Source organism: Oreochromis niloticus, linkage group LG22, assembly GCF_001858045.2.
Source record: "Oreochromis niloticus isolate F11D_XX linkage group LG22, O_niloticus_UMD_NMBU, whole genome shotgun sequence".
Taxonomy (NCBI): domain Eukaryota; kingdom Metazoa; phylum Chordata; class Actinopteri; order Cichliformes; family Cichlidae; genus Oreochromis; species Oreochromis niloticus.
The window spans coordinates 29,188,242-29,202,552 of NC_031985.2; the positions used below are offsets into that span (position 1 = coordinate 29,188,242).

Below are 14,311 nucleotides of genomic sequence, written 5' to 3' on the forward strand. Positions count from 1 at the left end.
AATAAAATTGTACTTCTTAGAAGGTTCAATAAACACTCCAGTTGAGTTTTTTGTCAATAATTTCATTGTTGAGACTTTACAGACTTAAACTGAAACAAGTTACATTTTACAGAGCAGAAATATTACTAGTGCTATAACTACTACAACTATTATAACTACACGTGTGGTGCTTTTGCTTAGAGAAGAGGTTATAGAAGGGATCATAAAAGGAAAAAAAATGTTGTGCTGTGTATTGTGTATTTCTGTGTATCCTGGGTATAGACCAGTATAAATATGTATTTCTCCCCAATAGTTGGGAAGTTGCTGTTAAACAGCCTATAATACTGCATCTATTACAGGTTCTGTAGATAAAACTGAAACTACAGTGCAAAGTTTAGAGACAATGTTCAGTGTCTGTAGTGATGAAGAGCAAAGGTCAGACTTAAAAGTCAGAAGTAGAAGGAAATGAAAGATTTTACACAGAAAATGTCACAGTGTAAGAAAATAACACACCACACAACCAAGTGTTAAATGTGATCACTTTGATTATCCAGTATTAATATTTATGGTGGTGTATGGTGGTGTATGTAAGGAGGATGAAATGAGTAGTGGAGCAAGAAGTGCATGAAGTCCATCAGACATGGTTTCTTCTTGTCATTATCATCCAGTTTCACTACAGCTTACAGGAAGTTCAGTGAATTACAAAACAGAAGTATGGAAGTGATAGTTCATTTTTTCTTCAGGTTTAAATGCTTGTTTTTGTTTTGTTTGTTGTTTTTTTGTTCTCATTTTAAATGCTTGTTTTTGTTTTTGGAAACAAATGCTGACACCCATTCCAGGTATTTACACCTGGAAATAAGCAGAGAAGATGAGGAACTCATTCATCTCATCTCTGCATCTAAAGGACAAAGGTCACTCTTTCGAGGATGCCAACGTTCACATTTTGGACAGAGAGGACAGATGATTTGAAACAGGAGTGAAAGAAGCCATTTATGTCCACTGTGAGCGACCATCTTTGAACAGAGGCGGTGGTTTACGACACCAACTGTCTGCAATCTATAATCCAGTTTTGAGATCCCTTCCCAGACGCCTTAATGCCCACTCACATCCTGGGCCATCTGACCTCAGGAAATCACATGATAGGGTGGAGCCAGGTTTCACAATGAGCTCACCCGAAACCCTGGCTGATTGTGACCCACACCCGCTTTCACACCTTGGCTCATGTGATTAGGTAGAGGATCATCAGGGGGTCCTTTGTCCCTCTTTGGGGGGAAACTCCCACTGGTTTAAATCTGGGACTCTTCACCACTGACCCTTAGAACTGAAGAAGCTTCTCGGATGAGAGGTGAAACGTCTTCAAGCAACTCAAAGAAGTCCAGACGCTTTTCTTTCCAAGCTCCTTAGACCATTCATCTCATATGTTCTGACTACTGTCCACAGTGTTGGGAAGGTTACTTTTAAAATGTATTCCACTACAGAATACTGAATACATGCCCCAAAATGTATTCTGTAACGTATTCTGTTACGTTACTCAATGAGAGTAACGTATTCTGAATACTTTGGAATACTTAATATATTATCATGCTGTTTACAACTACATGAATGTCCTATTGCTGTGATTTATTACTGTTACTGAAGGTACGTAGTACGAAACGTAGTAAAGGGACCTCTGGCTAATACGTCCGGTTCCCTGTCGGGCTGGTAGCCGAAAACTAGCTTTACTTTGTTGTCTGGGTCAACTTTGCTTGCGGGAGACAGAGAGAGGCGTTGAAAGGCTGCTCCAACGGAACTTATTTTTTCCGGAGGAAAACACGAACACAGTGTACAGTTGAGTCTTAATAGCTTACTTACAAATGGGTTCCTCAGGCACTCTTCTTGGCTGCTGTGGTTATTATTATATTTACATGCTTCCAGCTCCCGTTTTTGCTCCGTGACAGCTCGGACTTTTCCTTTCTCTCCCTCCCTCGCTCACAGACACATAACGGGTATGGCAGTCCATTCTCCCTGCAGCACGGACTACACTGCCCATCAGGCTACATGCTTTAGAGCTATGCCTGTAGCATTCTGCCTTTTAGCTTAGCACAACAACAACAACAAAAAAGCGCTCTCTCACCCAGGAAACACGCAGAGAGAGAGCGCGTCACCCTGTAACCATGGCAACCGTAACGCTGCCGCCTGGAACAACAGAACGTAGCTGTCAAACAAACCCAAACAGTCCTGACCCGCGACAATATGAAACAGGAAAGTACCGCCGTGTAATCCATTTATTTCAACAAAGTAACTGTATTCTGAATACCACCTTTTTAAACGGTAACTGTAACGGAATACAGTTACTCATATTTTGTATTCTGAATACGTAACGGCGGTACATGTATTCCGTTACTCCCCAACACTGACTGTCCATGTGTACAAACAGCAGACTTTCTTCAGTTAAAAGACAACAAAGGGCACCCTGGAGGCTGACAGTCATGGTCCCGGGTCGTTAGACCAAGCATTTTGTGTTTAGTATTAGTATTAAGTCTTTGTCTTTCATCCTGTTTTCCTTCTCTCACCCCAACTGGTCGCAGCAGATGCCCCCCCCCCAAGCCTGGTTCTGCTGGAGGTTTCTTCCTGTTAAAAGGTAGTTTTTCCTTCCCACTGTCACCAAAGTGCTTGCTCATGATGGGTCATATTATTGTTGGGGTTTTTTTCAGTATTTATTATTGTAGGCTCTACCTTACAATATAAAGTACCTTTACCTTTATATAAATAAGATTGAATTGAATTATCATCTTATGTTTTGGGTTAATTCTTGTTTTCTTGTTCTTGGGTTTTCGTTTCAATTCAATTCAATTCAATTATATTTATATAGCGCCAATCAAAACAAAAGTCGCCTCAAGGTACTTTACATTGTACAGTAGATACAGAGAAAAATCCAACAATCATATGACCCCCTATGAGCAAGCACTTTGGCGACAGTGGGAAGGAAAAACTCCCTTTTAACAGGAAGAAACCTCCGACAGAACCAGGCTCAGGGAGGGGCGGGGCCATCTGCTGTGACTGGTTGGGGTGACAGAAGGAAAACAGGATAAAGACATGCTGTGGAAGACCTACCCAACAAGTAGGTCTGCAGTGCAAGAGCGAAGTGCTCTAATAGAGTGATATGGTACTACAACGTCATTAAGATAAGATGGGGCCTGATTATTTAAGATCTTGTATGTGAGGAGCAGGATTTTGAATTCAATTCTGGGTTTAACAGGAAGCCAATGAAGGGAAGCCAAAACAAGAGAAATATGCTCTCTTTCTAGTCCCTGTCAGTACTCTTGCTGCAGCATTTTGGATTAACTGAAGGTTTTTCAGTGCGTTTTTTGGACATCCTGATAATAAAGAATTACAGTAGTCCAGCCTGGAAGTAATAAATGCATGAACTAGTTTTTCAGCGTCACTCTGAGACAGGATATTTCTAATTTTAGAGATGTTGCGCAAATGGAAGAAAGCAGTCTTACATATTTGTTTAATATGTGCATTAAAGGATATGTCCTGGTCAAAAATGACTCCAAGGTTCCTCACAGAGTTACTGGAGGCCAAGGTAATGCCATCCAGAGTAAGAATCTGCTTAGATACCATATTTCCATTTTCTTTTTTTTCTCTCGGGTTTATAGTTCCCTATGTGCTGTGTCTGTGTCCCTGTGCCTGCCTGGGTCCTGTGTTTCCTCTGTTGTCATAGTGTTTGGCCCGTGTTTGTGCATGCATGTCGTACTTCCTGTTTTATTTTGAAGGTCCGTGTCTCAGGCTGATGTATTGTGTTTTGCTTCCCTCTGTCTCGTCAGATGTAATTGTCCTGAGCCGTGTCTCCCAGCTCTTCCCTCTTTGCGTGGTTCACCTTTTGTATTTATAGAGTGTGTTTGCCTTTGCTTGTCATCGCTCCGTCAAAGTACTTGGTGTATTCTTGATTGTATGAGGGAGGTCAAAGGCTGGTTATCGAGTAACTCCCTTTTTCTAAATTAAAAAAAAAAAGGGAATTGTTTTTGATAGCCACATCCCTCGGGGACAATTAGCCGATATATTTGGGCCCTTTTCTTCCTCCCTCTCTGATACAGGACGTATTTAGGTGTTTTTTGGACAACTCCTTTAAACTTGATAAACAAGTGTCCTCTGTAGTACAGTCTAGCTTTTACCAACTACGATAAATCTCTTAGGCTAAGCATTACATACTGCGAATGGATCCTGAAAAACTTATACATGCCTTTGTTACTTCGAGATTAGACTACTGCAACTCCCTTTACCTGGGCCTCCGATCTGCGCTTCTTCGTAAAATACAACTTGTCTAAAAAGCAGCAGCACTCCTTTTAACTGGTACTTAGAAGGTTTGATTCTATTACCACGATCCTTGCTCACCTACAATGGCTGCCCATCAAATATCAGATTGATTTTACGATTGTATTGCTTCTATTCAAAATCGTAAATAATATTGCACCTTGCTATTTAACTTAACTTCTCAGCCTGTATACTCCTAGGAGAGCACTTCGACCATTGAGTCAAATGCTCTCGGTGCAACCTAGATCCCAGCTGAAAACCAGAGGTGATCGTGCCTTTGCCATTATGCTGCACCTAACCTCTGGAACAGTCTTCCAGCTAATATTCGCGTCTCGGAATCTATTTAATCTTTTAAAATACGATTGAAAACTTATTTATTTAATCTTGCATTTTAGATTAGTTAGTGATTTATCCGACATACACTTTGTACTTTTATTGCATTTGTATGTAATTTTAACCTATTGTGTTACTGGGGTTTTCCAGTTGATATTTCTGTGTTGAGTTTACCTAACTTTTACACTAAGAGTGAAATATTTCTTTTAACATAGTACTCACGGGTTAATTAGTGCTTCGTTTTGTCTGGAAATGGATTTGTACTCTACTATCGTACCCATATGTAATTAATTTTATTTCATATTTTATTATTGAGAAGCACTTTAGTGTACCTCTGGTCTTTAAATGTGCTATATAAATAAAGTATTGACTGATTGATTGAGTGATTGATAGTATCGCCGTGTCTCTTTGCTTTACATTCTGCGTGTCATCCCTGCTCATCATCCCCTGTGTAAGCTCCATATCTTTCTCCCTGTGTGTCATTCTGTGAGTTATGGTTTCGGGTTTTGTTTCTAATATTTTTCACAGTTTAGGTTTTCTTACTTCTGTCCCCTCTTTTGTTTGTTTTTACCTCTCGGAATAAAAGCTCAGTCGCATCTCAGCCTGTGCCTGCATTTCGGGTCCTTTATTCACTAACACCACAAAGCTTGCCCCGCAAACCGTGACACTGACAGAGTGGATAATGAACTCACTAAAGATCACAGTTTCAGATGCTCCTAGAACAGATTTTTACATTTAGGCAAAAAAATAACTGCAATAAATTGTTTTGGATGTACCAAGTTTGTCAAGACCTGAACAGACTCAAATGCCTCTCTGGGAAACTGGTTCCAAACCCCAAGCTATGCTTTGAGGTAAACCTGACTATATCTAGCAGTATCTCTCAACCTCATTCACTAACCCTACTGCGCCTTCTGCAAGTGGTGGGCCTACTGGAGGGCAGACCCACATCATCTCCTCAGGGTCCATCAATAGTGTGATTTTTATTCCCCCCTAAAAAATTCATAAATTTACAAACAATAAATAGCACAAAATGCTGGATGTAGAAAGAAAACTCACAGATGCAATTTTTTTATTTTATTTGTTAGAAGGTTCAATAAACACTCCAGTTGAGTTTTCTGTCAATTATTTCATGGTTGAGAATTTACACTTTACAGAGCAGAAATATATTTGGTGCTATATCTACTACAACTATTATAACTACATGTGTAGTGCTTTTGCTTAGGGAAGAGGTTATAGATGGGATCATAAAAGGAAAAGACATGTTTTGTTTTATATTTCTGTGCATCCTGGGTATAGACCAGTATAAATACATGTTTCTTCCCGATAATTGCTGTCTCACATGCTTCATATACATTAGAAAAAATAAAGGCCTGATTTTTATTATTACCATGATCAAAACACCTTTTCAGTTTTTCCTTATAATTCATTTTAACATGCTGATATTTATTCTTATTATAATTTCTAACAAGCACATTACACAGAGCTGGAGACAAAACAGTATGATCGCGCTACAGCAAATCCACACTCATGCTGTCAGCGCAGAGCATCTTTTATTCCTCAGAATCAGATCAAAGCAGAGGTATCAGGTCACCTTATGCAGATGATTTCATGACATCTCTGGGTTGTAAAATTCACCTGTCCAGGTGTTAAAGTGAATCATTCGCAACACATTCATAAGATTCTCACGAACCTCTCTCTCAGCTCTCTGCCAGTTTTCAGCTGAGTGTTCGTGGATAAGTGTTTCATTTTTAACTTCCTCCTCTTTTGTAAGCAACTTGCTCAGGCTCTCAGCTTCAACACAGTTACCATAATGCCAGACTGTGGTTTCTTCTGTGTTCAAGCCAAACAAATTGTGACATGATCTGCAAGGCTTCATGTTTTTACCATTACTAATTCTAAATGCCTCACACCTGATGTTTCCAGGTACTTCAATGGTTCCATCAAAGTAATCTTTCATGACATTATTTGGATAATAGGTCATCACTGCACCAGATACATATTCATCCCATTTGCTAAGACAGGAGGCAGCAATCACAATTTTCCCCGGGTTACGACGGTTGGTGGACATGGAGACTCCGTAGTACCTCTTTGAATTTTGGTCGGTTTTGGATTTCTGAGAAATGCAGATGGTGGAGGAGACCAGAAAATGTGGAGCAAGGTCATTGATGAGATCTCGCAGACTTTCCTTTATTTGCTCTTCATTCGCTGGACTATTCAGCAGGACAATCTGGAAAAAGTTACACATACACAGGGCCGTGCAGAGACGTTTATAGGGGCGGGTGCTCAAAGCTAAAAAGGGGCACATTGAACCAGGCTGAATAACAACAACACACATTCATCAAGAATCTAATATGGGATCGCATCATACTATATCACTGTTGTGAGGCAAAGCAAACGTAGCCTATGTTTTACCTGATGGGTACAATGTTGCTGTTGAGTGGTTGCTGCTGCTCCTGCTGCTGATAGTGCTGGAGGGCAGGGCTGTGTTGATCTGAGACTGTAGACATTAAAAAGTCCATAGGAGAGATGGTAGCTGATTAAACAAGTGTCATGAGATAATAACAAAATGCAAAGATTGGTGACAGCGCTTGGAGCCATAAGGCAACAAAAAACTGAGAAATAAATTAGACCCTGCCTGTGAATCACTCTTTGCCTCTCTTCCTCCTTCCATCCCCTCATCTCATCTATCACTCTCCACTTGCTGTCCATCTGAGAACAAGGCACAACTTGCTATTGCAATAAACTATTATTTAATTATCCACACTTAACAACTCTTACACTTAATCTATAATAAAATGATGACAGAAAAATGTTATAGAAGCAAAACATTTCAGTTGTGATTATTATTATTTTTATACTGGAATACCTCTCCAACAACTGGTACATGTGTTAATGTTACCTGTGCTCTTTGTAATCCAGCTGCTGAGGGATCCACTGCCTTTAGTAACCTCACACAGCTCCTACTGTTTCCTCATGTCCTTAACAGCCATGTCTGGACAATGTTATATTATGAGTAATAATTCAAAAATCCATATACATAAAACACACACATGCACGCACACACAGTGACATTTTAGACCTTCTTCAGAATACTGTATATACTGTGGGCACAAGTTTCCATCATGGTGCTGATCCAGAATCCTTCCCTTATTATTTATTACTAGAGCTACAATAATAAAGCAATGAGGGGAAAAAAGTAATAAATTTATAATAATGTATTTATTATGATTCCATTTGTTTCACTATCCACGCTGTGCAGGGAGAAAGCTTATTACATTTTTAAACTGTAGAGATACAATAATTTTACTGCTGTAAAATCAGCATTTTGTCTTATTTAAAATATAAATCTAATATAATCTGTTTCTTAATGTATGTTCTTTAAAATACAGCGTGTTTTTTTAAATATTATAATTATAATAATCCATAATTATGTGGACATGCATATTAGATCGTTTTAAGTGAAATATAATCCCTCCAGAAAGGCAGGAAAAGCCCTGTAACTTACTTTAAAACTAAATATGTTCCCTAAAACGGTGGACAGAGCTACAGACCCATGACAGCCTTACCCAGTGAGCCAGCAGCTATGACCAGCACTACCTGTGCAGTTAATAAAAGGACAGGTAATGTTTGTCGCGCTGTTGCACACACAGCACACTCATTTGTTTCAGTTCGTCAGTTGCCACAAGACAGCTTACCAACGTGTACGTGATAAGCTAACACTCCTGTGTGCTTTAGACTACAGTGTGCGCTGTACACCTACTTACTGGTTTTGTCGCATCAGTCTGTGTGTCTGAGTTAATTTGTGTTTCTCCTACAGCTCCGGACCGCAAAAAATGCGCGTGCTGTTTGTGAGCTCGTTCCTGGCTCGTAACCAGCGCGTTCTGCTGTCAAGGGCGATCATTGGTTAATGGTGATCATGTGACTGATGCAAGCCAGATCCTTTTATTTAGCAAAAATGTGATTAATTGTTAAATATTATTGTTGAGGGGCACAGACAGGACTCCACACGCACACACACATTTAAAAAAAAATAATTAAAAATTTAAAAAAAAAATTGCCTCAACAAAAGGGCACTTTGGGCACCCATCAGGAAAGGGGCGGGTGCTCAAGCACCTTCCGCCCCCCCCCCTCTGCACGTGCCTGCACATACAGTCTCAATGTTACATCTGCATCCTTGAAATGATCAACTTTCATTTTCTATATTATAACAGTGGAATGTTTTTTAAATATCTGACTCTAGTGCATACATACGATTTCATATTTGTTGTTAACATACAGTTGACCAACATGTTTGTTTTGCAGATTGAGTTATTTAGCTATGTAGGACCATCGGATGCTTTTTATGTAGATATTATAAGAGAGGGAGTAGAACAGGTCACAAAAATGTATTAAATTTTGAATCAACAAGCAAAAATCCATCTTTGTTCTTATGGATTTATAATCAAATTTGTTAATTGACGGGGTTTTTTTTGCTTTTGCCATGTTGGGTTGTCACAAAAAACAAATTAAAACTTGGGCTTAAATGAAAAGATTAACAGCATCATATATGCCCTGAGGACTGTAAGTATGTCTAATACTGAGTCTTTTAGATATTATTTAGGACTAACACATTCTGAAGCAAGTTCCTAGCTCTCCTGCAGTCTATGTTGAAGTATAAGGTATAGTATGCTTTTCAGCCTCTCTTTGGATTTGTGAGTCCAAAATGACTTTGCATTATACTTTCCTTAAAACCAGAAGTTTGACAGATTGACTGAAACTGTGAGAACAGTTATCTTACCATGTCGAGCACACAGGAGAACGGACTCCGCCTGGGAAGTTGAGTCAGATAGAATTGAAAAGGCCTGGGATATTTTGCCATTAAGGCTTCCAAAATATCACCATCAGAGATGATTTCATTTGGGGGAAAGGGGATGCTGTTGATTTTACCCAAAAACAAGATGCTGTGAAGAATCTGTTGAGGGAAAACACATTTATTTTACTTGTTGTTACAAGTGAAATAAAAAGACTGTGTCAAAAGTGACAATGGTAACCCACCTCATCCACTAAGTGTTTACTTTTAGGAGTCACGCTAGACCAGCCTTGCATCTTCACGATAATCTTAAAAGCATTTTCTCTGAAACCTTGTTGAGCTTTCAGATTTTCTTCTCTTCTACAATGATCATGATTGAGCAGTTAGGAATTTAAAAACACACAAGACATCTTAAATCTTAAAACATCATAACTTTGGCTACAGCAGAATCTGCAAACATACCTGTTTTGCTCTTGGGCAGCCTATTTTGAACATGAGAGAAAACATTTAATTTAATATTGATAGAATAAAATAACTCTTATGGTGGCTGAGAGTGAACAAATGAAAAGCTGCTACTCACCATTGCCGCAGTCTAAGAATGAAACTGAACACACAGAGTGAGCCCTTTAAAATGGTTCGTCATGTGATTGACAGAAAAGCAACAGCCCTGCGACTGGAAGTACCAAACACACAATGTTGGGAAGGTTACTTTTAAAATGTATTCCACTACAGATTACAGAATACATGCCCCAAAATGTATTTTGTAACGTATTCTGTTACGTTACTCAATGAGAGTAACGTATTCTGAATACTTTGGATTACTTAATATATTATCACGCTTTTTACAACAACGTGAATGTACTATTGCTGTGTGATTTATTACTATTACTGAAGGTCCGCGGCTCCGAACCGTAGTAAAGGGACCTCTGACTAATACGTCGGGTTCTGTGTTGAGCTTGTAGCCGAAAACAAGCTTTACTTTGTTGTCTGGGTCAAGTTTGCTTGCAAGAGACAAAGAGGGGCGTTGAAAGGCTTCTCCAACGGAATTTATTGTTTCAGAGGAAAACACTCTTCTTGGCTGCACTGGTTATTACTATATTTACATGCTTCCAGCTCCTGTTTCTGGTCGGTAGCAGTCACAGAGTGACCGCTTCACCCTGTAATGGCAACCGTAACGCTGCCGCCTGGAACAACAGAACGTAGCTATCAAACAAAACCCAAACAGTCCTGACCTGCCACAATATGAAACAGGAAAGTACCGCCGTGTAATCCATTTATTTCAGCAAAGTAACTGTATTCTAAATATCACCTTTTTAAACGGTAACTGTAACGGAATACAGTTACTCATATTTTGTATTTTAAATACGTAACGGCGGTACATGTATTCCGTTACTCCCCAAAACTGCAAACACATTACAGCATCATACTGTTAAAAAACATACAATACTGCATGTATTACAGCAAGGGTCACCAACCTTTTTGAAAGTGAGAGCTACTTCTTGGCTACTGATTAATGTGAAGGGCTACCAGTTTGACATACACTTCTCAAATAACAAATTTCCTCAATTTAACTTTAATTATGTCACGATCCTGGGTCCTTTTGACCCAGCGTTTTGTGTTTTCTACCAGTGTCATTTTGGTTCTGTTCTTCCTCCGGTTTAGTGTTGTTCTGTTCTGCCGTCTACCCCTGTGTTAAGTCCGCGTTGCTAGTCTGTGTCTTTGTGTGTATGTGTTTCCTGTTTTATTGTGACGGTCTGTGTCTTATCTCAGTGTGTTCAGTTTACTCTTCCCCTGTCTCGTCAGGTCTGATTACTCCCAGCTGTGCCCTCCTTTTGTGTCTCATTCCCTCGTTATCCTTCTGTGTATTTAAACCTCGTGTCTGCCTCTGTTAGTTGCTGTTTCGTCTGTGTTATTCCCCTCCATTTTCCTGCGTATTCTGGCCGCATTATTCTCCCTGCATCTCCGTTTCATGTTTCAAGGTTTCAGGTTTGTTTTTTGCTTAGCTTTTCCCAGTTTAGTTCATTCTTAGGTTTTGGGTTTTCGCCCACCTCTTCTCCGTTTGTGTCATCCTTTGGTTATTAAAGCTCGCTCACCACTTAAGCAGTCTGCATCTTGGGTCCTTATCTACACTCCACACGTCTGCCACATCGGACGTGACAGCACGAAACAGCCAACACATGGATCCAGCGGACTTACCCGGGGAGAGCGATCTGATGCGAGTCCAACGCCTGGTTGAGTGGATAACCCACACCTCGAATATGAGAGCTAGGATCGTGGGGATAAATGGCATTGAGGAGATCCTCAAAGGAAATCCCTATCTCCGCCAGGTCAGAGGATGTTCGGACTTATTGGCCAACTTGTATGAAGCCCGGAGGCGGCGCGAGCTTGGGAAATATCGGGCGTCCAGCAGCGACAGCCAACAGCCACCCCGGAGCAGCCGCGTCAGCCTCACCTGCCGGATGCAAGTTTACCCGGCCTGTCGGTGCCGGCTGCGGGGAAGAAACGTCGATCGCGCCGCCGGCGCGCCACCCACAGCCGGACATTCGGACTTCTACATCGTCGGCTGTGGTGGGTGAGGACTCTTTTTCCGTTATGGATTGTGGAACTGTTTGTTCTGGGGCAGTGTTTTGTGCTGCAGATAGCAATGTAAACAGCTTATCGCCTGCTCAGCCATTCTTAGCTCAGTTAGCTGCCCAGCTGCCACTCTCAGCTCAGTTAGCTGCTACGCAGCCGCTCTCCACTCAGTCTCCAGTGTCAGTCGCTCACTCACCGTCTACTCAGTCTCCGGTGCCACACTCTGCTCAGTCTCCGGTGCCACACTCTGCTCAGTCTCCGGTGCCACACTCTGCTCAGTCTCCGGTGCCACACTCTGCTCAGTCTCCGGTGCCACACTCTGCTCAGTCTCCAGAGCTCCCAGCTTCACCCTCAGTGCAGTTTCCAGAGCTCTCAGCTTCACCCTCAGTGCAGTTTCCAGTGCCCCCAGCTTCACCCTCAGTGCAGTCTCCAGTGCCCCTTTCGGCTCAGTTCCCCCCAGTGTCACCTGTAGTTCAGTCTCCAGTGCCTCCAGTGTCACCTGTAGTTCAGTCTCCAGTGCCTCCAGTGTCACCTGTAGTTCAGTCTCCAGTGCCTCCAGTGTCACCTGTAGTTCAGTCTCCAGTGCCTCCAGTGTCACCTGTCGTTCAGTCTCCAGTGTCACCTGTAGTTCAGTCTCCAGTGCCTCCAGTGTCACCTGTCGTTCAGTCTCCAGTGCCTCCAGTGTCACCTGTAATTCAGTCTCCAGTGTCACCTGTAGTTCAGTCTCCAGTGTCACCTGTAGTTCAGTCTCCAGTGTCACCTGTAGTTCAGTCTCCAGTGTCACCTGTCGTTCAGTCTCCAGTGCCTCCAGTGTCACCTGTCGTTCAGTCTCCAGTGCCTCCAGTGTCACCTGTCGTTCAGTCTCCAGTGCCTCCAGTGTCACCTGTCGTTCAGTCTCCAGTGCCTCCAGTGTCACCTGTCGTTCAGTCTCCAGTGCCTCCAGTGTCACCTGTAGTTCAGTCTCCAGTGCCTCCAGTGTCGCCTGTAGTTCAGTCTCCAGTGCCTCCAGTGTCGCCTGTAGTTCAGTCTCCAGTGCCCCCAGTGCCGCCTGTAGTCCAGGCCCCAGTGCCGCCTGTAGTCCAGGCCCAGTGCCGCCTGTAGTCCAGGCCCCAGTGCCGCCTGTAGTCCAGGCCCCAGTGCCGCCTGTAGTCCAGGCCCCAGTGCCGCCTGTAGTCCAGGCCCCAGTGCCTCCAGTGTCACCGTTACTTGTAGTTCAGGCCCCAGGGCCACCTGGTTCACCCGTTCACTCCACGCAGGGAGGAAGTCTTACGTCTTCTCAGTGTACTTTTCAGGGGTTAGCCGCCGTTGGTACAGTTTGCCACTCCAGGGCTCCCCCAGAGGCTAGGTGTCAGGCCCCAGCTAATTCTGGACCCCTGCAGTTTAAGCAGCCCCCTGAGTACCACCTCATGTCAGCGTTGCCTGGGCAGGGCCAGTGCTCTGGGCAGTGCCAGTTGCTTTCATGTGTGCTAGTGGCCTCCATGGCTGCTGGCTTAGTGATGGCTTCTGCTGGAGGGTCCGTGGGACCGCTCCGGCCTTCGTCTCGTGTCTCCGCTGGAGGGTCCGAGGGACCGCTCCGGCCTTCGTCTCTAGTCTCCGCTGGAGGGTCCGAGGGACCGCTCCGGCCTTCGTCTCTAGTCTCCGCTGGAGGGTCCGAGGGACCGCTCCGGCCTTCGTCTCAAGTCTCCGCTGGAGGGTCCGAGGGACCGCTCCGGCCTTCGTCTCAAGTCTCCGCTGGAGGGTCCGAGGGACCGCTCCGGCCTTCGTCTCCTGTCTCCGCTGGAGGGTCCGAGGGATCCGTCCAGCCTGCTGCAGCGCCTCCGTCTCCGGCTTCCACGCCGCCGCTTGCGGCCTCTTCGTCTCCGGCTTCCACGCCGCCGCCAGCTGCAGCGCCTCCGCCTCCGGCTTCCACGCCGCCGCCAGCTGCAGCGCCTCCGCCTCCGGCTTCCACGCCGCCGCCAGCTGCAGCGCCTCCGCCTCCGGCTTCCACGCCGCCGCCAGCTGCAGCGCCTCCGTCTCCGGCTTCCACGCCGCCGCCAGCTGCAGCGCCTCCGTCTCCGGCTTCCACGCCGCCGCCAGCTGCAGCGCCTCCGTCTCTGGCTTCCACGCCGCCGCCAGCTGCAGCGCCGCCGCCTCCGGCTTCCACGCCGCCGCCTGCAGCGCTTCCGTCTCTAGCTTCCACACCAGCTGCCGCCTCTTCATTCACGCCAGCTGCAGCGCCTCCGTCTCCGGCTTCCACGCCGCCGCCAGCTGCAGCTTCACCATCCACGCCAGCGGCAGCCTCACCATCTACGCCGCCAGCTGCAGCGCCGCCGCCTCCGGCTTCCACGCCGCCGCCTGCAG

The 14,311-nt window shown here is 44.1% G+C and overlaps 1 protein-coding gene and 1 long non-coding RNA gene across 2 annotated transcripts; both read right to left on the reverse strand.

Moving 5' to 3' along the window:
• Positions 1-5,701: 5,701 nt before the first annotated feature.
• On the reverse strand, positions 5,702-9,418 carry LOC109200055 (uncharacterized). Its single transcript, XM_019355444.2, has 2 exons — positions 9,386-9,418; positions 5,702-6,835 (listed from the first exon to the last, which is right to left on the reverse strand). The coding sequence occupies exons 1-2, from the start codon at positions 9,386-9,388 to the stop codon at positions 6,215-6,217; spliced, it is 624 nt and encodes a 207-aa protein (XP_019210989.1). The 5' UTR covers positions 9,389-9,418; the 3' UTR covers positions 5,702-6,214.
• An 8-nt stretch (positions 9,419-9,426) lies between these two features.
• Positions 9,427-10,075, reverse strand: LOC109200057 (uncharacterized). Its single transcript, XR_002060269.2, has 4 exons — positions 9,978-10,075; positions 9,860-9,879; positions 9,643-9,757; positions 9,427-9,559 (listed from the first exon to the last, which is right to left on the reverse strand). It is a non-coding gene; the product is annotated as an uncharacterized LOC109200057 (long non-coding RNA).
• Between the last annotated feature and the right edge of the window lie 4,236 nt (positions 10,076-14,311).